At 45.5% G+C, this 23,938-nt stretch overlaps 1 protein-coding gene across 1 annotated transcript in view; it reads left to right on the top strand.

Moving 5' to 3' along the window:
* KLHL22 (kelch like family member 22) overlaps positions 1-23,938 on the top strand; it is a 43,983-nt gene that overhangs the window by 13,567 nt on the left and 6,478 nt on the right. The window contains exons 3-5 of the mRNA XM_036276803.1: positions 4,818-4,983; positions 10,869-11,587; positions 17,301-17,493. Coding sequence (XP_036132696.1) covers positions 4,818-4,983; positions 10,869-11,587; positions 17,301-17,493 — 1,078 coding nt within the window. The remainder of the gene's footprint in view (positions 1-4,817; positions 4,984-10,868; positions 11,588-17,300; positions 17,494-23,938) is intronic.

Below are 23,938 nucleotides of genomic sequence, written 5' to 3'. Positions count from 1 at the left end.
GTGTGGAAGAGAAATAGGGAAGTAGTGGGGCTGAACATGCTGACACAGGAAATGTTCCTCCCACTGTACATCAGAGGCAGCTCACTGAGATCTTGTGATACCTGGTTGTGACACCCTGATAGTAGAATTGGCCCTTGCTCTCTTTGTGCTGCAGAGTTTTCTGGGGTGTCTGTACCCTCCACTTATTTGGTCAGTCTCCTACTGCTAGGTACTTGGTGAACTTTTTTTTTAATTGATTTAAAAAAAACATAAAATTTACCATCTTAACCATTTTTAAGTGTACAACTTAGGTTAAAGTATATTCACATTGTTATGCATCTAATCTACAGAACTTTTTCATCTTGCAAAACTGAAACTCTGTCCCCATTAAACAATTCCTTATGCCCTCCTGTCCCCAGCTCCCTGGTAACCATCATTTTTTCTGTTTCTATGAATTTGATGACTCTAGGAGCCTTTTATAAATGGAATCAGCCCTGGCTGGTTTGGCTCAGCGGTTGGAGCGTCGGCCTGCGGTCCAGAGAGACCCGGGTTCGGTTCCCGCTAAGGGCACGTACTTTGGTTGCAGTTTGTCCCTGGCCCTGGTTGGGTTGTGCGGGTGGCAGCCACTCGATGTGTCCCTTTCATGTCGATGTTTCTCTCTCTCTCTCTCTCTCTCTCTCCCTCCCTCCCTCCCACCCACCCTCCCTCCCACTATATCTGAACAAAAAAACGAGAAAATGTCCTCGGGTGAGGATAAAAATAAATAAATAAATAAATAAATAAATAAATAAATAAATGGAATCATATATTTGTCCTTTTGTGACTGGCTTTTTTCATTTAGTGTAATATCCTCAGGGTTTATCCATATTGAAGCATGTGTCAGAATTTCCTTCCTGTTTGTTTTTTTTAAATTTTTTATTAATTTATTTTTGTTACAGATGTTTCTCCTTCCCCAAGGATTTCCTTTCTTTAAGACTGAATAATACTCCATTTTATGATGTGCCACATTTTGTTTAACCATTCCTCTGTAAATGGATACTTGAGTTGTTTCTGCCTCTTAGCTATTGCAAATAATGCTGCTATGAATATGGGTGTGCACAGATCTCTTTGAGATGCTGCTTTTAATTCTTTTGGATATACATCCAGGAGTGGAATTGCTGATTGTATGGTAATTCTATATTTAATATTTTGAGGAACCACCATACTGTTTTCCACAGCAGCTGCACCATTTTACATTTCCAACAACAGTACAAAAGGGTTCCAGTTTCTCCACATTCTTACCAACACTTGTTATTTTGTTTGTGATAGTGACTATCCTAATGGGTATGAGGTGTGCACATCTTTTAACATTTTTTTCTTTTTTTAAGTTTTTATTTTACATAATTTCAGAGTTACAGTAAAAGTAGTAAGAATATGATGAAGAATAAAATATTCATATTCAATTAAAAACAACAAAAAAATGGAATAGATATGTATTTTTTCTCTGCCTTTTTTTCCCTCCCTAATTCTCATTTTGGAAGATATTAGTCCTGCAGAGAAGTTGAAAGATAGGCACATGAACATTTGTGCCCTTCACCTAGACTCATCAGTTATTAACGTTTTGCCGTATTTACTTCAGAATAAGTTGCAGATATGACAGTTTTTCTCAAAGTACTTCAGTGTGCCTCTAAGAATAATGACCTGCTCTTACATATCTATAATACCATTATAAATCTGAGAAAATTTACAATCATTTCATAATTTAATCCAATACTGAGTTTAGATTTCAATTTTCCTGATTATTCCCAAAATGCTTTATATCTTTTCCCTCCCCACTTTATTCAGCATTCAGTCAAGGTCCATGCATTGCATGAATCCTTTTTCTTTCGTTTTTTAAAAAATATGTTTTTATTGATTTTTTTTAAAGAGAAAGGAAGGGAGAAACATTGATGTGAGAGAGAAACACCAGTTGGCTGCCTCCCACACATTCCCCACTGGGGATCGAGCCTGCAACCCAGGAATGTGCCCTGACCAGGAATCGAATCCGGACCTCCCAGTCCATTGGACAACACTCAATCCACTGAGCCACACTGGCCAGGCATGGATTCTTTCTTAAGGTGATAAAATATACCTGAATCAACCCAAGTGTCCACTTCTTGCTGCGGCGTGTGTGTGTGTGTTTGTGTGTGTGTGAGTGCCCCAGCATTGACAGTGCCCTAGCATTGTCATTCCTACTGTTGTCAGCATGGAGATCTCAGGCTCCCAATAGCACAGTCCTGGGAAATGCAGGAGAGCCGGTCAGACTGCCCCAAGAGTGAGTCAAAGTACCTTGGAGTGTGGGAAAGTGTCTTGAGGGGCTGCATGTGGAGTAAAATGTCTAGGAATAAATGTGGCATACATGTGCCAGGTCTGTGGGAGAATGACCTGCAAGACCTCCAAAGAGACCCAGAGGCTAGCTTGGTAGAGATAGGCCCACTGTGTCCATTACAGAGTCGGTCTCTCTATATAACCTAGATATTTAGTGTGTTGCCAATAAAAGTACCAAGAGGGTTGATTGGGGGCGAATTGTACAAATGAATTCTAAAGTCCAAATTAAAACAAGCAGTGTCCATTTGCAGGTTTAATCCCCAGTCAGGACACATACAAGAAGCAACCAATGAATGCGTAAATAAGTGGAATAAAATTGTTTTCTCTCTCTCTCTTCCTCCCTCCCTCTCCCTGTCTTTTCCTCTCCCCTTCCCCCCCCTCCTTCCTCTCTCTCTACAAAAAAACAAAAAGAAATTAAAGCAAACAATGGCCAGTAAATTGTGGAAAACAAAGGTGATGAAAGGAGACTATCCCTGCCTATATTAATACATATTATAAAATCAAAAGATTTGTGGTAGAAAAAGAAATTAAATTCATTCAAATAAGATTGCTCCAAATTGACAAGACAGATTTAATAGAAAATTGGCAAGGATTCTGGATTATTCAGACAAGAATGTAGAAATGGCTCTCAAACATTCGATGAGATTATCTATACCATTGCTTATAAGGTTTCTCCCTTATAAGGTTGATAGCATATGGGCAGTACTATCAGTGTAAATGTATATACAGCCTTTGTCTCAGCGATTGCTTTGGTAGGAATTAATCCTTGCAGTCACATAACCAAAATGTTGTGTGGATAGGGCCATCAGTTGGGTAAAAAAATGGGAGATTAGAAGTAAACCAAGTACACCCTAGCAAGAGTGGGTTAAATCAATTATGATAGTCTTTACAGTGAGAATCCTCACCCAGGGGTATTTTTACCATTGATTTTTTTTTTTTTTTTTTTTTTTTTTAGAGAGAGTGGAAGGGAAGGAGGAAGGGGGAGAAAGAGAGAGAGAGAGAGAGAGAAACATCAATGTGAGAGAGGCACATCAATTGGTTGCCTCCTGCATGCTGGGGATCAAACCTGCAACCTAGTTACGAGTCCTTGACTAGGAATTGAACCTGCGACCCTTTAGTGTGCAGGCCGATGCTCTAACCACTAAACAACACTGGCCAGGCACCCTTTCATGTCTTGTACTATGTATGTGTATTAACCTAGTTGAAAAATAAACAAACTAAAAATAGCTACTTTATCATCTTCATGTTGCTGACATATTTTAGTCCTGATGCCTCTCCTGACCACCAGCCTCTTCCTTCTGAACACCTAATTAACTCTCCACTGGAATGCTTCATGAGCACATTACAGTGATGGTTATACAATGGGACTCCTACTGCCTTCCCTGACCCTGTTCCTCTCAAGTCCCCATCCGCACAGCTGGCTGGATTATGACGCCAGCCCAGGCCCTGATTCTTCCTGTTCTCTGCTAGATTCATTCTGTCAGCATGTTCTCGCCAATCCTCCCCAGGGTAGTTTCAGCTATAGCTTTCCAGCCATGTGGCCCTTGCCAGGCCTAGAGGAACCTTCCCACCTCTCCTCTAGCCCCTCCACTCTAGTCAACAGCACCCGAATTTGAAGAGTCAGTCAGCTCATGTCACCCTCCTGCATAAAATTCCCGATCAGCATCATTATGCTTAGATTTAAATCCAGGCTCTACCCTGCCCTGGGGTAACAGGACCTGGCCCTGTGTCTTACCTCCAGCTCACTTCCTCTTTGCCCTGGCTGCCTTATGTGCCACGCTTGTCCTTGCCTGGGACTCAGGTGTTCATTCTCACCTGGAACACTGTACCCTGGCTGCTAAGGTGCTGCCCAGTCTCATTTCAGTTCCTCAGAGTGAGCCCTTCCTGCCTCCATTGCTCTCCACCCACTCTACTCTCCTAGCCATGCTGTCCTTGATCAGATGCCCCATTGAGTTCCTTCCCAGCATTCCCACAATCTGAAATACCTTGTTTCTTTCTTGTTATCCTCCCTAGAATTAAACTCTGTGTATGTAGGAATCTTGCCACATTGCTTAACTGTTAATTCTTTGAATGGTGGTACCTGGCATTTAGTAGGTGCTCAGTAAATATATACTGAATGGAATGACTTATTGTTTCCCATTCATTCATTCTTTCATAACATGCTCTGGGCTGCTGCTGTGATCCAGGAAGTGTACTTAGTGGATGCAGCAGAAAGCAAGCCAGACATGGTCTCTGTCCCCAGGAGGCTCACATGTAACTCTCTGGGGCACATGAAATGGGACACAGGACAATTTCTAGGGTGGTTGCCCAAACTTGGTCAGGGGATTTTGGATGCCTTTTGTGGGATGACTCAGTGCTCAGATTGAACCAGTGACCTATCCCACGCTGATGTGGGGTCAGCCCACCCCCTGCTCTGGATGCTCATGTTCTTTGCAGCCTGAGCTGGTGTCCTGATTAGTATAACTCCACTGTTTCATATCTTCACTTTGCAGAGGAATGTTTGCTGGGGGATTGAAGGAAATGGAGCAGGAAGAGGTCCTAATCCACGGTGTATCCTACAATGCCATGTGCCAAATCCTGCATTTCATATACACTTCCGAGCTGGAGCTCAGCCTGAGCAATGTCCAGGAGACGCTGGTTGCTGCCTGTCAGCTTCAGGTGAGGCTCACCTCATTGGAGCAAGGCAGACCTATACCTAGGTGTGGTTTCCTTGGGTGCCTGCCAGGCAGAGATTTGAGGGTAGGTCAGGCAGGTGAAAACATGAGGCAGTAAGAGACAGTGTGGAGGAGGGTGGAGGCTCCCAGGTAATGCTTGGTTTAGCCAGCTCTGGGCATTGAAGCAGAGCTGCTCCAAAGGTCTTCAGGTCCAGATTCCTTCTCTGCTTTTCTGCTGGTTCCTTTTCCTCTCCTTGGGTCTCCCTGCCAATAAAAAGGTCCTGCATGTAAACAAATGGCTGAAGGCAAGCCTGTGACATCCCGTGGGTAGCATGTGGCAAAGCTGACCTTCCCCCAGTGTTGCTACCTAGGCCCTTTCTGCCTATCCTCTCCACTTGGTCTCATTGATCTCTGAAACTGCTTTCCCTTTTGTTATTGAACTTTAAATACTTATTTTCCTGCAGAATTCAAAACGTTTTCTGGGACTTTGACAGTGTGACTTACATTTTAGAAGATTATGTTGACTTTTGGCACTGTTGGTGCAGTTACAAGGACTGGGCCTGCACATACCTTTGCTCTGATTAAGAGCTGTCCATCAGACAGCCCGATTGGGATTGAGAGACATCGCTTCCCACGTTTCTTGAAAGTGAAGAAACTTCATGCTATGCTGAATTCATTATCCTGACCTTTTTTCAGGTCAGAGCACATTTGGGGCAGTCAGAACAACTCAACTCATAGGAAAACCAACTTGTTCAGGGCATCTGGAAGCCCCACCCTGCCCTCGTTCCATTGCCCTCAGAATGGTAGGTGGGAGACGCTCCACTCCTGCTTATTGGGTTGGTTTGAGTAAGGCTTCCCTGGCTATTCATGGTGGGTAGGTGAATAGAGCCAGGATGGTCTTTATGATAGAAGAATTTCCCCACCTTCTCTTATTGAGATATCTCTTCTGTTCCCACACCCTGGTCACTGTTGCTTTGGGAACCCTCATCCAGTTCTTGCAACACCTAAGTCCCGTATTTAGTTCTCCACCCAGGGACTCACTGTCAGCATTGTCTCCTTCTTACTGCATGCTCCTTTCCCCAATCCCCTGGTCTGTATCTCATGACCATTTTGCCAGAGCCTCCATGGCTCCTTGAGCCCTTCTATCTTCATTCCCTGTGTCCAAGTTTGGACAAGTCGTCCATGTAAATATTACCTGTAGCTATCTCTGTTCTCTGTTTCCATGTCCTCATCTTTGTCCTGGCCTCCACCTCCCCATTTATACTTCCCATCAGGTCACTGCTTTCTCTTTGAATCCATCATGCACACTGATACTAAACAATCTTCCAAAACATCACTTTTCCTCTCTCACCCATCAGCTCATAGATCTGCTATCTCCCCAGGTTGCTTACTGCTCCCTAGCGCCTCCTAGGCCATTTCAGGGAATGGCATGGGAGAGGGAGCCCCACTTCACCATGAGCAGCCAGCTTTGTTTTATTTTATTTTATTTTATTTTATTTTATTTTATTTAAATCCTCACCCGAGGATATTTTTCTATTTGTTTTCAGACAGAGTGGGAAGGAGAGATAGAGAGAGAGAAACATCCATGTGAGAGAGACACAAAGACTGGTTGTTTTCCACATGCAATCAAGGTATGTGCCCTTGACTGGAATCGAACCCATGACTCTTTGGTCTGCAGGCCGACGCTCTAACCAGTGAACCCAACTGGCCAGGGCTGTTTTGTTTTATTTTGATATATTAGGCTTCTAGGCAATTATTATTATTATTTTTTTGGTTAATCCTCACCCGAGGATATTTTTTCATCGATTTTCTAGAGAGAGTAGAAGGGAGGGAGGGGGAGAGAGAAAAACATCTATGTGAGAGATACACATTGATTGGTTGCCTCCCTCACTACCCCTACCAGATCGACCCTGTAACACAGGTATGTGCCCTTGAATGGAAATCGAACCAGAGACCCTATGTTCCGAGGTCTAATGCTCTAACTGCTGAGCCATATTGGCTAAGGCTACAATGATGGTTTTTTTGTTTGTTTGTTTTTTATTTTTATTGACTTTTTAGAGAGAAATAGAACATAGATTGAGAGAGAAATATCAAGGCTACCTCCCATGCACTCTCTACTGGGGATCGAGCCCACAATCCAGGCATGTGCCCAGATCGGGAATCAAACCGGGACCTCTCATTCCATGGGATGACACTCAACCCACTGAGCCACACTAGCCAGGCTGCAATGATGTTTTTTAAATATTTTTTCTTTATTGATTTTAGAGAGGGAAGAAGGCAGAGGGAGAGGGAGATAGAAACATCAATGAGAGAGAAGATCGATTGGCCACCTCCTGCATGTCCCTTTCGGGGGATTGGGCCCACAACCTGGGCATGTGTCCTGACCAGGAATTGAACTGGCGACCTCTTGGTGCATAGGTCAGCGCTCAACCAGTGAACCACTGAGCCATAGCAGCTGGGCCACAGTAATACCTTTAAAGCAAGTTTTACTTGGCATAACAGTTCCAAGTCCATAGGCCCATCAGATCATATTTGTTTGTGTAGCCATTAGCTATTGGTGGCTTGCTCCACCCCTGCCCCCATGTACTGTGTGCTGTGCTAGACTCCTTTATATTTTATTATTTTAAAAATATTGATACACAACTATTTTGTTTTTTTTTTCTTTATTGATGTTAGAGAGATGGAGGAGGGAAGAGGAGAGAAATAGAAACATCGATGAGAGAGAACATCGATTGGCCGCCTCCTACATGCCCCCCACTGGGAATTGGGCCCACAACCTGGGCATGTGCCCTGACTGAAATCGAACTGGCGACTTCTTGGTGCATGGGTCGATGCTCAACCACTGGGCCACACCAGCTGGGCTAGACTCTTTTTTAAAAATTCTCATGAGAGAGGCGGGGGGTGGGGGGGTGGAGAAAGAGAAAGAGAAACATCAATCAGTTACCTCTCTTAGGCTCCCCAACCAGGGTTCACCTGAAACCTAGTAATGTGCCCTGACCCGGAATTGAACCTGCAACTTTTTGGTGTACAGGACAATGCTCCATCCAACTGAGCCACCCAGCCAGGGCGCCCTGTGCTAGACTCTTGTTGGTGTCCTCGGGGACCTGGGTCTGAACTCCAGCAAGACCAACCCCACTAAGTCATCCCCAGCAAATGAATTCCCTCCTCTGAGCCTCTTGTGGGGCTCCTGCATGGGGTGGGCCTGAGGTGATTCCTCTGTGAGATTCCACCCAGCAGAGGGCCTGCTCCTCTGACAATGAGGACAGAAAGGAGAAGGCAACTCGGTCCTTGTGTAAGTGGCTTTGGTTCTTCAGGGGCTGCTTCTCCAGGCCCACTGAGGGCAATTTGCTCTGACCTTCTATCCAGAACCTGGTCCTCAGTGTCCTGCCCACGACAAGTCAGAAGTGGTATTTTAGGAAGAAGCAAAGCAGAAGTGCAGGCTAAGAGAGAAAACGATGGTTGAATGAAGACTTTCGGGACTTAACAAAGAACTCTGGGGACATTCCATGTCGGGAAATACATGCCTGGAACTTTGCAGGTTTCCTTTCAGCTCTTAACATATCGCCTGGCAAGTACTAAATGTCTTGGATCAGACAAAATAAAAGTAAAACAATATTAGACTTTTATTTTGAGCTTCAGATGCCAGCTGAATTACTGTATGTGCACTAGTCAATTTGTTGATGATGCTGGAAAAATTTGGTATTCTGTTTCTAGAGAAATTCCCAAATCCTGCTTTCCTAAAGAATTTAGTAGCCCTGGCCGGTTTGGCTCAGCATTTGGAGCATCAGACCACAGACCAACGAATCGTGGGTTTGATTCTGGTCAAGGGCACGTACCTCAATTGCGGTTCGTCCCCAACCCTGGTTGGGGTTGTGTAGGAGGCAACCAGTCAATGTGTCCCTCTCACATCAATGTTTTTTTCTCTCTCCCTCTCTTCTTCTCTCTCCCTTCCACTCTATCTGAACAAAAATATCCTCGGGTGAGGATTAACAGAATTTAGCAGTACCTGGGCAGCTTTCCCTAGACCTATTCCCTCTATCTCCTTTATTCCATCATGCTTTGGTTATCTAATCACAGGTTGCTCTTTGACCCCATGGTCCAATTCTCAGCTCCTACCTAAGTGTCCTCCTTTCTTTTGCCCTCCTTCCAGCCCACTGATTCTTCTGCACAATTGGGAAAGGGAAGGTGCAGGCCACTTGGGAGACCCCTAAATGAGTCTAACAGGCCTCTGCCCAGGCAGGATGGCTTTCATCTTTTCAAGAACTCTGGGTCAGGCCCTGGCCAATGGTTAGAGCATTGGCCCAAGCACCGAAGAGTCCTGGGTTTATTTCCCAGTCAGGGGCACATACCTGGGTTGCAGGTTCGATCCCTGGCTCAGTCGGGGTGTGCAGGAGGCAACCATTTGATGTGTCTGTTTCACATCGATGTTTCTGTCTCTCTCTCTTCCTCCCTCCATCCTCCCTTCCACTCTCTCAAAAAAAAAAATCAATGGCGGCCTGACTGGTTTTGCTCAGTGGTTAGAGCATCAGCCCTCAGACCAATGAATCAAGGATTCAATTCCAGTCAAGGGCACGTACCTTGGTTGTGGTTCGTCCTGGTCTTGGTCGGGGTTGTGCGGGAGGCAACCAGTAGATGTGTCTCTCTCACATCAATGTTTCTCTCTCCCTCCCTCCCTCTCTTTTCCTCCCTCCCACTCTACCTGAACAAAAATGGAAGAATATTCTTGGATAAGGATTAAAAAAAATCAATGGAAAAACTATCTTTGGGTGAGGAAAACAAAACTCTGGATCAGGTTCCTACGATGAGTACTGGGTGGGCGTTTGGGAATGCCCTGCTGGTGGTGGGGGTTTTTTGTTTGTCTTTGTGTTTTGTTTTTAAGCAAGGAAGCAGGGGAGGGGGGGACACATTGATGTGAGAGCACATCAATCAGCTGCCTCTTGCATGCCCCCTATTGGGGATTGAGCCGGAGACTCCGGCATGTGCCCTGACCAGGAATCCAATGAGCAACCGGACAGTGTCCAACCAACTAAGCCATACCAACCAGGGCCTGCTTGTGGTTCTTAGTGTGTGGGTAGCTTGGGGCCTTTCTCCTAGGGGGCGGGGGTGTGTTTCCTGGGCCTGAAGCTTTGGCTGGGCTTCCAGTTGTGGGGGTTGTGGAAGGAGAAAGGAACTGAGTTTCTTCTAGACCTAGGGGTTGAGGTGGGGGTCCTGGGTGCATTCCAAACCAGGGACAGCCAACACAGTGGCCACTGTGCAGCTTCCAGCTTCTCTGGAGATCCAGTGCTTTTTTTTTTAATCCTCACCTGAGGATATTTTTTCTATTGATTTTTAGAGAGAGTTGTGGGGGTGGGGAGAGAAGCATCCATGTGAGAGAGGTACATTGATTAGTTGCCTCCCTCACACACCCCGACTGGGGCCGGGGATTGAATCTGCCACCCAGGTACATGCCCTTGACCCTTGGTTCAAGGGCTGATGCTCTAACCACTGAGCAACACCAGCCAGGGTAGAGATTCAGTCATTTTTATCTAAATGGCAACTGACATATATCAGGGGTCCACTCTGTGCCAGGGAGTTCCTGTGCATCATGTCATTTGTAATTATTCCTCTCCACTTTATCCCTATTTTATAGATGAGGAAACCGAGGCTCAGAGAGGCTAAGAGAGCATTCCACAGATCACTTCTGAGCCAGGATTTAAACCCACTCCACCTTCAGTAAGCCCTAGTTGTCTCTAGTGTTGGGGAAAGCAGCTGTACCAGCCTCTGCTCCAGGAAAGGTTGGGGAAGGAGGCTGCTTCAGAGGACAGCCATGTAAGCCATGTAAGCACCATCACTGTCTTCTGTGCCCAGACATTGTTTCCCAGGCTTGGATGGGTCTTGCTTTATTCACAGATCCCAGAAATCATTCATTTCTGCTGTGATTTCCTCATGTCCTGGGTGGATGAGGAGAACATCCTTGATGTCTACCGACTGGCAGAGCTATTTGACTTGAGTCGTCTGACCAAGCAGCTGGACACCTACATCCTCAAAAACTTTGTGACCTTCTCAAGGACTGACAAGTACCGCCAGCTTCCCCTGGAGAAGGTCTATTCCCTCCTCAGCAGCAACCGCCTGGAGGTCTCCTGCGAGTCCCAGGTGTATGAGGGTGCATTGCTCTACCATTACACCCTGGAGCAGGTGCAGGCAGACCAGATCTCACTGCATGAGCCCCCCAAGCTCCTTGAGACAGTGAGATTTCCCCTAATGGAACCCGAGGTCCTCCAACGCCTGCACGACAAGCTGGACCCCAGCCCACTGAGGGACACAGTGGCCAATGCTCTCATGTACCACCAGAATGAGAGCCTGCAGCCCAGCCTACAGAGCCCACAAACAGAGCTGCGGTCGGACTTCCAGTGTGTCGTGGGCTTCGGGGGCATTCACTCCACACCATCCACCATCCTCAGCAACCAGGCCAAGTACTTGAACCCCCTGCTGAGAGAGTGGAAGCACTTTACTGCCTCCCTGGGCCCCTGGATGTCCAACCAGGGCATTGCGGTGCTCAACAACTTCGTGTACCTTATCGGAGGGGACAATAATGCCCAGGGATTTCGTGCCGAGTCCCGATGTTGGAGGTAAGAAGGGGCCCTTGGCCATATCTGTCTGAGGATGATGCTATAGTGTAGGAATCATGGGCTGAGAGGGCTGGTTACAGAGTGGGTTCTGCATGAGCACATCACATGGACCAAGGTGGTCAGCCTTTTATATTAATCTTGTGCTTGTTGGGGTACCCCTGTTTTGTGGAATAAATTTCAGGTTAATCTGGAGAATGCAGATGGCAGTGACATAAGGAAAAAGGGACCTGGAATGCTTTGTTTCACTTTTGTCCCCTTCTCAGAAGCACACTCACCCTGGATCACACCCTGCTGTCTTGTCGGTGAGGGGATGGGTTGTGACTCTGCACTTGACTGAGCACAGGGGAGGGGAGCCAGTAGCAGGAAGAGTGGTTGGGCCTCAGAAGGAGGGGACCTAAGAGCTGGGTGCACTGGATAGGCAGGTGCTCCCTCCATCTTGCCCTCTCTTGAACTTTGACATGTCTCTTCCCAGCTTCCCTTTGCCTATCTGCTTTGCTCTTCTGACCATAAGCCAACGGTGGAGCATGGCTTCCTCTTGCTGCTGCTCCCTTGAGTTCAGTCCTCAGCCCAGGGAGCAGGAAAGGCCGACAGGCATGGCTGAGCCTCATGCCAAGTCCCCACCCCTCACCCCTACCATCTGCCCTGTCATCAGCATTGTGCTGGGCATGAGGTCCCAGAAGGAGGCAGTTTTCTGAGGTGGGTTTTGTGGACTACAGTGGTCTGTAGGAGGCCTAACTCTGTCAGTCTATGAAGCTGTGGTTCCACAAATCCATTTCTTTGGGCTGAGAAAGGGAAGTAGGGCAAATCCCCAGCGCCTCAGCTGCCAGTAGGTTTCCAAGGCCCCGTCCACTGTACTTTGGTTTGATTTCATGGGGTTTGGTACCTGTGGGAAGTTTCCACCCTACACAAGCTGAAAGATGGCACTGCAGAGAGAGAGAAAGAGTTCCAACTCCTGGCATCTGTGAGCTAGGTGGGACCAAGTTTGTGTCCATGATTTTATCTTCTGGGGTGAGGGTGGGTTGGGGTCTGGCCTGGCTATGCCTCTCAGAAGTATGGTAACCAAGACTGAGGAGGAGGTGACCATTTCTCAGCCACCTCCGATCTCCAGGAAGTGATAACCTTTGTTAAACTGATGAAACTCAAAGCTAGGAAACAATACTTTCACTCATACCAAATGCTGTCCCCAGTGGGTGTGGCAGCACTGGGTACAAGCCTCCCTCCAGCCAAGCCTCAAAGTTTCTTTTTTAGGGAGCTCAGCTTCCCAGTTGGAGAGCCAAGGCCAGATCTCCCTGCTAAGCAACCCACAGACTTGTAAACCAGATGTCTCTAAAATACTGTGGTCTCCGGCCCTCAGCACATGGTAGGGTGGTTGTATGCCTGTGGGGAAACTGTAGGGTGACAGGATGCTGCTGGCCTGTAGTCTGTCCTGTTACATGCAGTTTCACACAGGACTGGTCTAAATTCCCTTCTTGGACATTTGCTCTGAGACCCAAGCCAGACTCTGTAAAATGCTAATATCAGTTCCTGTGGTTGGTAACCACAGCCTCAAACTCCACTCAGGAAGTCGAATCACTATGGCAGATGGGGTTGTGAGACCTGCCTGGTGGGAGCAGGCATCACTGAGGGGCTGGGGTTCAGAGCATCTGGCAAGATGGTAGGAGGGCCCTGGGATCTGTCATCTCAACAGAGTGAATGTTTCCTTAATCTCCCAGTGGATGCTTACAGCTGCCAGATGAAGATAGATCTTAATTTTAGTGATCTAAGAGTTTGGTTCTCTCCCCTTGCCCCTTCTATACTTCACCAGCCTTAGAACCCATAGGCTCTCAGAATATAAGAAAACAAGATTTTGCAGTAAATTAGGGTTTGCATTTTAAGGAGCTAGGGACTTATCAGGTTTTATCTTTTTTTTTTTTAATCCTCACCCGAGGACATTTTTACATTTATCTTCAGACAGAGTGGGAGGGAAAGAGAGAGAGAGAGAGAGAAACATCGATGTGAGAGAGACACATCTATTGGTTGCCACCTGCACAACCCCAACGGGCCGGGGACCACAACTAAGGTACATGCCCTTGGCTGGAATCAAACCCAGGACTCTTTGGTCCACAGGCCGACGCTCTAACCGCTGAGCCAAACCAGCTAGGGCCCAGGTTATATCTTAAAGCATTGGTACAGAAACTGTATATAAAAAGTTACCTCTTTGGAGCAAATTGTATTTGCCTCCAAGATAACACTGTTTCTTTTTTTTCTTTCTTTCTTTGATTGCATCTATGTTATCCACCTTCTATGTTTGCACCTTTTCCATAGCTATAGCTCTGGGCTACTAAAAGCTGACTGCATGTCTTACCTGGTAGTAGCTGGTGTCATGTGCCACATGCCCTGACCCTACTTAGAATAACTTGTTTTTTTCCTTGGGCATTTCCATGACTATTAATCTTTTACTGCACAGGAAGATGCCCAACCAACTGAGACACACCAGCTAGAGCTATGATTAATCTTTTAAAGTGTATTTCAAAAAATGTTTTAATTTTAATGGACTTTATTAATAGTCATAGGAATGCTTAAGTCATGGAAATACTGAAGAAAAGGCCTACTAAATTTAACAAGGACTCCAGAACATATATGTACCAACAACTCTAGATTTCACTTCTGAGTTTGCAGTTCGATGATCCACAATTTGCATTAAAATGATTAAAACTGATTATATCCTTATATGCAATAATAAAGCTTATTTTAAGTAGAAAAAGAATATTACTTGGGGGTTTATTCTAACAAAGTGGAAAATTAATCTAATAAAGAGGAAAATGTGGAATATAGGACACAGTGGGAAGATAAGAAATCAGCGAAACTGTGGTTATCTATAAATTATTGATGTGTGATGTTATCTGTGTGTGTGTTTCCTTAAATCTAAAACCACAAATCTAAGTGAACTCAGCCTAGGAAGCTGTGAGGGCAGGAGACCAGAAGGAAATAAGCGGAAGCACATGGAGGGTCTTGTTTAACTTTAGTGGAAGATACTGACTTGTGCTTGACTCAGAATAGGGAAGAAGAGGATGTGAGGATGATCTGGCTATGACATCTGTCACCCCATTGATGACCAGGGTTGATTTGGCTGCCTCCGGAAGCTGCATACTCAGTTGAAGAGGAAAATAAATAAATAAAAACATAGGTAGAAAGACATATACATGAATGAATGACATATACATGAATGAGTGTCATGCACAGGAAATGCAGCAGTTAATGCACCATTCTAGCCAATTAATCGCCTCTTAGTGGTGTACCCTGGACTGGTCTGGCTGTCTGATCCCAGTCAGATCACCTGGCTGTGCTCCTGGTCATTCATGTCTCAAATGGCACCTTCTCAGGAGGCCCTTCATCTCTGTAAGAGAGCTTTGCTCTCCCCTGACCCAGCTGCCAGGTAGATAATTTTCTTTACCTTATTTCTATAATTTGTTTTGATGACACCTGCATTATATTGAGCACTTGTTCACTCTTTGTTTCCCATTCTAATGGAAAGCAGGGCCCTTGTCTTGAGTTTCTTGTGGATCCCCAGCACTGAGCACTGTATCTGATCCATGTTGGGTGACTGATACATATTTGTAGAGTGAGGGAATGATTTCACTGCTGGAAATCTTACTCCTTTGTTAATTTATTCAACAGACAGTGCGTGGTCTACCGCGATCAGGTGCTACACTGAGGTCTGGGAATACCGAAGTGAACCTTGGTCCTTTACAAACTTCCCTCAGGTTAACAAGGATCCTTTTTATGTGTGTTGTCCTTTATGATCCTTCATGATAGTTTTTCTAGGCAGATGATATCACCCCATTGGACAGGTGTGGAAACTGAGTGAACGGCAAGAGTAAAACTGATGCCCAGATGCACCCAGTTACACGGGCAGAGCTGGGATTCAGGCCTGCATCTCTGTGTCACCCAGGTTCATATTCTGTCTCTCCTAGTGGTCCTGACTCCTGAGACAGCTTGTTCCCTGGAATTCCTGCCCAGCAGGGAGGGGCTGGCCAAATGGTGTAGTAGAAAGAAGTGGCTGCAGACCATGTCTAACTTGTACTTTGGGCAATGGATGCATCTGATCTCTTCCCTCAACCAGCATGTGACACAGGCCAAAGAAAGCTTTATTCACTTTCTTCTGAACCATTTAACCACTTGAAGTTTGACTTATTCTCTTTGGAGTTGGTCTTCCTGTGGAGAAATAAAAACACTTCTCTGAGAGGCTACATCTATGCATTGGCTGTTGAGCAAGGAGGCTCCAGAAGCAGGAGCTCCAGTGCAGGTGCCCGGCTACATGGATGCCCAGGAAAAGGGGCCAGATACTGGTCAGGGAAGGAATGGGCTTTCAGCCTCAGGCTCATGGGGCCCTGGCCCTTGAGGCTCTGTGATCATCTGTATTCACCTAAACAGCACACCTACCTGGGTGCCCCACATGGGCCCTGCAGAGCACCAGATCTGAGGCATGGAAAGTAGTGGTAGAGGCAGGAAGAGGCCCCCTGGAAGTGGGGAAAGCTTGGAACGGGCTGTGGGTGCTGGAAAGGTGGGTGTGGACTTGGGCTGTGAAGAGCCTGGGCTATAGTGATAGGATTTTGGAGTGTGAGCAGGAGCTTTGCTGGTGAGGATGGGATCAATGTATAGAGGGAACATGGGGTTCTATTTAGGACAAGTGAGTTGCTAGCTGGAGATGGCTAGGAGACAGTTGCAGTGTAGGTCCAAAGTGCAGGCGAAAGTAAGGGTTATAGTTTGTTGTTCTGGAGTGGCTGGGATCACCTGGTTTGAGAATTTGAAGGCCTTTCAAAGCAGAAGAGGGAGTAGGGGTGGGCTTTGCACTGGAGTGGAAGATGAAACTGCTAGTTGGGGACTAGACATTTTTATGAAGGTTGATGGGAAAAGGAAAGAGAGGGCATGGCTGTAATTAGGGGATAGCTGCATCTTCAGTGAAATAGGTGTGAAAGTGACCCTCGTGTCAGAAGAGCAAGTTATGGTAACAGGTAATAATGCTCACATGGTGCTGGGACGCAGCAGTAGCTCCGTAGAGGTTGGCTTTTCTCCTTGTTGGCTGAACTGCACTCCTCCAGCTTCATGGGAGTGCCTGGACTCCCAGAGGACCCCACCATCATGGTACCCACCGTCCAGTTTGGGAGATAGCACCCTGACACTCTCAGAAAGAGAGACCTTGAGAAGTGGAGAGGACAACCCCGCTGGGGAGGTTGGGAAAGCATGAGGTAAACGAAGGGATGAAGAGGTGGGCTGTGATGAAGGTGAGCACATGTATGTACTATGCACATGACAGGTTCGAACAGGCCACCCAGGAAGGAATGTTGGTGTTGGCTAGAGGCTGGGAGGCTGTTGTGTCCATCCATAATTCATGGTCATCTTGAATGAATGGGGACGGAGCTATAGGAACCAGGAGGTGAAACAGATGAGATGGAGGTAGCTGTAAGAACAACTCTTGGACACCCTGGGGTGGATAGTAGGGTGGGCTAGCAACCACATAGGAGGTTATACCTGGAAGGGACCAGCTTCATGGGCAGAAACCCAGGAGGCTTCTGGCCACACACCCCGGTTGTTTAGCAGCCTGCTGCCATGGCTGTGAGTGGGTGTGTGCTGGTGTGTGGAGGCAGCTGAGGGGGGGTTCAGGGGACATGGGCGGAGCAGGAGGTGCTATATCACCTGTCAGTGATGTGCTGTCCTCATGTCCCCTTAAAAGGTACGACCCGCGGCACAACCGCTGGTTCCAGATCCAGTCCTTGCAGCAGGAGCACGCCGACCTATGTGTGTGTGTCGTGGGCGGGTACATCTACGCGGTGGCAGGCCGTGACTACCACAATGACCTGAATGCTGTGGAGCGCTATGACCCTGCCACCAACTCCTGGGCCTATGTGGCCCCACTCAAGAGGGAGGTAAAGAAGCCCCTCCAAGAGGGTTTTTTTCCCACCCACTTTCCTTTCTGGGGTATATACAGTGAGCCAAAGACCAGGCCAAGGAATTAGTCCCAGATAGCAGAGTCCACATCCCTCCAAAAACCCTACACTGAGAGTAGGGTGGCAGACTGCTGAGTTCTGCCAGCTACCTGGGGAGAGCCTCATCAAGCATCCATACCTCATTCCCCGGAATTTCACCCCCCTCTTGGTCTTGCCACATTGGCTGAGAAGCCTCACACTTCTTCCCTATAGGTCCCCTGGAGGTCAGGGCCTTTAAAACACCAAAAACACTTGAGAATTTGTATTTTTCATGTTTTTTTTTTTTTAAATCATGTGCCTCCTACACAGTACCTTGGTTTGTTCCAATGTGGAGATGTTTAAACTTGGGTTCATTGTGCAAAGGCAGTGCATTAGGGAGGTCCCTGTCTTGTCCTATGCCTTTCGGGTACTTGGACCCTGCCCCCCAAACCAAACATGAGATGTCAGGGCAAGGAAGAGGCCTTGCTGATCCCCCATGTTCCAGGTCTCAGCCTCTGAGAGCAGGGTATACACCCTGTTAGTACTGGCATTGTCATTTTCATAGCACCTGTTATACACCTTTGGGGATCTCTGAGCACCTCAAAAGCAGGGGATGGCATAAGGGATGTGTGGGGCTCTGCTAGCTCTGGGACCTTGGCAGGAGCTCCTGCCTTTCTTAACCTCTTTCCAAACCTCCCCTCTTTATCTCTCACCCTTCCCCAGTCCCCCAGGGCCTTGGACTTTGACCCTTAGGAGCTAGGGACCTCCCTGATGGGTCCAGCTCCTCTCCAACGCCAGCATCTTCCACCTTCCACTATGGTTCCTTTCAGGCAGGGTGTGCTCCTTTCTCCCCAGCTTCTTTGGGGAAGGGAGCCCTTCTAGAAGGATACTCCCTATCCCCATTCTGGAGAAAGGAGTAGATTTTGCACAGGAAGTATCAGGGCTCCTTGAGACCTGGTGGATGAAGATGAACTGAGTTCTGCTCTGGAAGGGTGCGAGATGGAAGTGAGAATCTCTTCCTGTGGGGAGGGGCCTGAGGGTTCTTTGTCTGGGAAGCTGCAGTTTTGCAGTATGGCCACAGAGGGGCAGCGTTGGCCTTTAGTCAGCTTCTCCCTGACTGCCAATGTCTCCTTCCTTCATACATTCATTCATTCAACAACTATTTATTAAGCACCTACCCTATTCCAACACCTGGGGATGCATGAGGACAAGAAATGACAAAGGTTCCCCCATGGTGTTTATAGCCTAGCAGGAGAGACCACTTTTTTTTTTCTCCTTTTTCCCACCAGACACCCTCCTCCTTATCCCGCCCCCAACCCCCACTCAAGCAATACTTTCACTTGGAGTCAGGAGAGACCACTCTTAACCTCTAAACAAATCTATAAAATAATTACCAATTGTTGTAAGTGCAATGAGGAAATTAAGAGAGGGTTGAGCCCTGGCCTGTTTTGCTCAGTGGTTAGAGCATTTGCCCTCAGACCAATGAGTTACAGGTTCAGTTCTGGTCAAGGGTACATACCTTGGTTGAGGTTCGTCCCTGGCCCTGGTCAGGGTTGTGCAGGAGGCAACCAGTCGATGTGGCTCTATCACATCGATGTTTCTCTCTGTCTCTCTCTCTCCCTCTCTCCCACTCTATCTGATAATAAGTAGAAACATATCCTCGGGTGAGAAATAAGAAAAAAGAGGGGTGTGAGCTGAACAGAGCCAAGGGAGGAGGCTCTGGCAGGACAAATATAATTAGACTATTTGGGAAAGGTCCGTTTGAGGAGATGTCAGACTGAGGGAGGAAGGACCTTCTAGGCCAGGAGGGGACTTAACAGTTTATTCTGAGCAAGGGGAACCATGGCAGTGCTTGTGAAGAGAAGAGGGTTTAGAGGAGCAAGGACAGAAGTTCTGTGCTAGGTAGAGGCTGTTGGAGAAGGAAGGAGATCGATGCATTTGAGGTACAGTTTGGAGGTAAACCGACCAGACTGTTGTAAACTAATAAGCAGTGCACTTCTAAATGATCTATAGATCAAAGGGGAATAATAAAAATACCTTGAACTGAATGAAATGAAAAGGCAGTGTGTCAAGATTTGTTGCACCTAGCTAAAGTTCTGCCAGGAAATTTTGTAGCACTAAGAGCACACATTAGAGGGTGGGATGTGTGCGGAATCTCAAATGAATAATCTAAACTCCTATCTCAAAGAACTGGAAAAAGAAGAGCAAAATATACCCAAATCAAGCAGAAGAAAGGAAATAATAAAGATAAGAGAAATAAATGAAATTAAAAACAGATAAACAATAGAGCAAATCAACCCAAAAACTGTTTGTTTTTCACAAGATCAATAAAATTGACAAACTTCTAGCAAGATTGACCCAAAAAAAAAGAAGAGAGAGAAAACACAATTTAAAAGATCAGGAATGAGCCCTGGCCTGTTTGGCTCAACGGTTAGAGTGTCGGCCTGTGGACCAAAGAGTCCTGGGTTCGGTTCCCTCACGTACCTCAGTTGCATTTTGGCCCCGGTTGGGGTTGTGCAGGAGGCAGCCAATTGGTGTGTCTCTCACATTAATGTTTCTCTCTCTCTCTCTCCCTCCTGCACTCCCTTCTATCTCTATCTAAAAAATCAATGTAAAAATATTCTTGGGTGAGGATTAACAAAAAAAATCAAGAGTGAAATTAGGCATTCCTGCAAACCCCGCAGACATCAAAAGGATAGTAAAAGCCCAGACAGTGTTGCTCAGTGGATTGAGCATCGTCCCATGGAATGAAATGTCAAGGCGCATGCCTGGGTTGCGGGCTTAATCCCTAGAAGGGGGCACGTGCAAGAGGCAGCCAATCAGTGTTTCTCTCTCACATCGATATTTAAAGGAGAGAAAAAAAATTTTATATAAAAAAAAAAGATAGTAGGGGAATACTGTAAACAACTCTACACATGTAAATTTGAAATGAACAAATTCCTCAAAAAACTGTTACAGTCTCCACAACTTGCTCAGTACAAAACATGAATTGAATAGCTCTGTACTAGTTGAGGCATGTCTAGACCCAGGTGATTTCACTGGAGAATTCTCTCAAACATTTAAGGACAGATTGGCACCAGTTCTGCATAGTTTTCCCCACAGAAAACAGAAGAAGAGAGAATATTTCCCAATTCATTTACGAAGTTAATATTACTCTGATACCAAAACCAGACAGTCAGTACCAAAAAGGGAGACAAATCTTTTATAAATATACACATGAATATCCTTAATGAAATAGTGGCAAATAGAATTAAGAAACAAACAAAACGAAACACGTCATCATTACCAAATGGGACTGATTATAGAGATGGGAGGCTAGTTTTGTATTTGAAATTCAGTCAGTGTAATTCACCATATTAAATCATGATCATATCAGTCAATGAAGAAATTATTTGACAATAGTTATTTTTTCATGATCAAACCCAAAAAATAAAAGTGGAAATGACTTTTCTCAACTTGATGAAGAGCATCTACAAAAACTCTATCACTAACAGACTTAGTGATGAAAGACCGCTTTGAGTGCTTTCCCCTAAGGTGGGGAACAGGATAAGATGTCTGTCTGCTCTCACCACTTTTTTTTTTTTATCCTCACCCGAGGACATTTTTGCATGTATCTTCAGATAGAGCAGGAGGGAGAGAGGGAGGAAGAGAGAGAGAGAAACATCGATGTGAGAGAGACACATCAAGTGGTTGCCACCCATACAACCCCAACTGGGGCCGGGGACAAACTGCAACCAAGGTATGTGCCCTTAGCGGGAATCAAAGCTGGGACTCTCTGGTCTGCTGGCCAATGCTCCAACTGCTGAGCCAAACCAGCCAGGGCTCTCATCACTTTTTTTTTCTCTTGTTAATCCTCATCTGAGGATATTTTTTCCACTGATTTTTAGAGAGAGTGGAAGGGAGGGAAGAATACAGAGAGAGGAGCATCAGTGTGAGAAAGACATCGATTGGTTGCCTCCTGCACAACTCCAACCGGGGCCGGGGATCAAACCTGCAACCCAAGTATGTGCCCTTCACCAGGAATAAAACCCACTACCCTTGGGTCTGAGGGCCAATGCTCTAACTGCTGAGCCAAACAGGCCAGGGCTGCTCTCACCACTCTTAATTCAACATAGTCCTGGAAGTTCTAGCCAATGAAATAAGGCAAGAAAAGAAAATAAAGGCATGCAAATTGAAAAGTAAGAAATAGCCCTGGCTGGTGTGGCCCAGTTGGTTGGATGTTGTCCTGTGCACAGAAAGGTTGCTGGTTCAATAACTGGTCAGGGCACATGCCTGAGTTGTGGGCCTTATTCCTGGTAGGGGGTATGTAGGAGGCAGCCAATCAATGTTTAGTTATCACATCAATGTTTCTCTCCCTCTCTGAAAATTAATTTAAAATTTTTTTAAAAAGACAAGAAAATGAAGAAATAAAACTTATTCTACAGATGACAAATTGCCAAAAATTTGAAGCAACTACCCTCCTAAGAAAAATCCTACCACAAGTAAATGAGTTCAGCAAGATTTCAGGAAATAAGTTAACATACAAAAATCAGTTGTATTTCTGAATACTAGCAATAAACACATGAACACTGAAGTTAAAAATAACATGCTGTTTACAGTTGCTTAAAAAAAACTGAAATGCTTATATAGAAATCTAACAAAACATTTTCAGGATTTATATGCTGAAAATTATAAGATGCTGATGAAACAAGATGTGAAGAAATGGAGAGGCATGCCATGTTCATGAATTGGAAGATTCAAATAAATAATAAAAATGCCAGTTCTTCCCAAATTGATTTGCAGTAATTTAACTCAGTTCCTATCAAAATCCCAGCAAGTGTTTTTGTAGATATAGCAATTATCCTGAAATTTATAAAGGCAAATGATCTAGAAGAGCTCAAATAATTTTGAAAAAGAGTAAAGTGGGAAGAATCAGTCTACCCAATTTCAAGACATAACTACATAGCTACAGTGGTATTGGTGGAAGGAGAGACACATAGATCAATGGAACAGAATGGAAAATTCAGAAATAGACCCACACAAATATGCCTAACTGATTTTTTTTTTTTTTTTGTAGTCTTATATGCCCCCAACTGACAAAGGTGCAGAAGCATAAGTAGAGGAAAAATATTCTTTCAAGATCTTATATTGGAGCAATTGGATACCCATAGGCAAAAAAAAATTAGTATTAACCTAATTCTTACACTTTAAAAATTAATTGAAATTGATTTATGGACCTAAATGTAAAACTATAAATCTTTCAGGAAAAAATAGATGAAAATCTTCATACTCTAGGTCTAGACAATGAGTAATTTGTCTTGATCCCCAGAAGTATGAGCCATGAAAAGAAAAGTTTATAAATTGTGCTTTATCAAAATTATATAATTTTGCTCTGCCAAAAGACCCTGTTAAAATGAAGACAAGCTGCAGAATGATAGAAATATTTGCAAATGACATATCTGAGAAAGGACTACTTAACATATATAAAGAATTCTCAAAACTCATCAGTAAAACACATATACAAATGCACTCATTAGAAAAGGCAAAAGCCCGGCCCATGTGACTCAGTGGTTGAGCATTGACCCTTGCACCAAGAGGTTGCTGGTTCAATTCCCGGTCAGGGTACATGCCCAGGTTGTGGGCCAAACTCCCAACGGGGGGCATGTAGGAGGTGGCCAATTGATGTTCTCTATCATCGATGTTTGTATCTCTCCCTCTCTCTCTAAAAAATAAATAAAGAAGAAAATAAAAATATTTTTTTTAAAAAGAAAGAAGGCCCTGGCCAGTTTGGCTCAGCGGTTGAAACGTCGGCCCGAGGGCCAGAGAGACCCGGGTTCGGTTCCCGCTAAGAGCACTTACCTCGGTTGCAGTTTATCCCCGGCCCTGGTTGGGGTTGTGTGGGTGGCAGGCAGTCGATGTGTCTCTCTCACGTCAATGTTTCTCTCTCTTCCTCCCGTTCTATTTGAAGATAAATGAAAAAAAAAAAGTCCTCGGGTGAGGATTGGAAAAAAAAAAAGAAAGAGAAAGAGCCCTGGCTGGTTTTGCTCAGTGGTTAGAGCGTCGGCCTACGGTCCTGAGAGACCCAGGTTCCCTTCCCGCTAAGGGCACATACCTCGTTTGCAGTTTGTCCCCGGCCTTAGTTGGGTCATGCAGGTGGCAACCATTCGATGTATCCCTTTCACATCGATGTTTCTCTCTCTCTCTCCCTCCCACTCTATCTGAACAAAAAATGGAAAAATGTCCTTGGGTGAGGATAAAAAAGAAGGCAAAAGACGAGACATTTCATTGAGGAGGATATACAGATAACAAATGAGCATATCATTAGTTATTAGGGAAATGTAAAAGCCACAGTGAGAAAGCCACCTCTCAAAATGGCTAAAATTACAAATACTAACAACAAATAGCTGGTGAAGATACAAAAAACTGG

The sequence above is a fragment of the Molossus molossus genome, unplaced genomic scaffold (genome assembly GCF_014108415.1).
Source record: "Molossus molossus isolate mMolMol1 unplaced genomic scaffold, mMolMol1.p scaffold_m16_p_22, whole genome shotgun sequence".
NCBI lineage: Eukaryota > Metazoa > Chordata > Mammalia > Chiroptera > Molossidae > Molossus > Molossus molossus.
The sequence above is the reverse complement of the archived record's forward strand: the minus strand, read 5'-3'. Positions and strand labels throughout refer to the sequence as shown.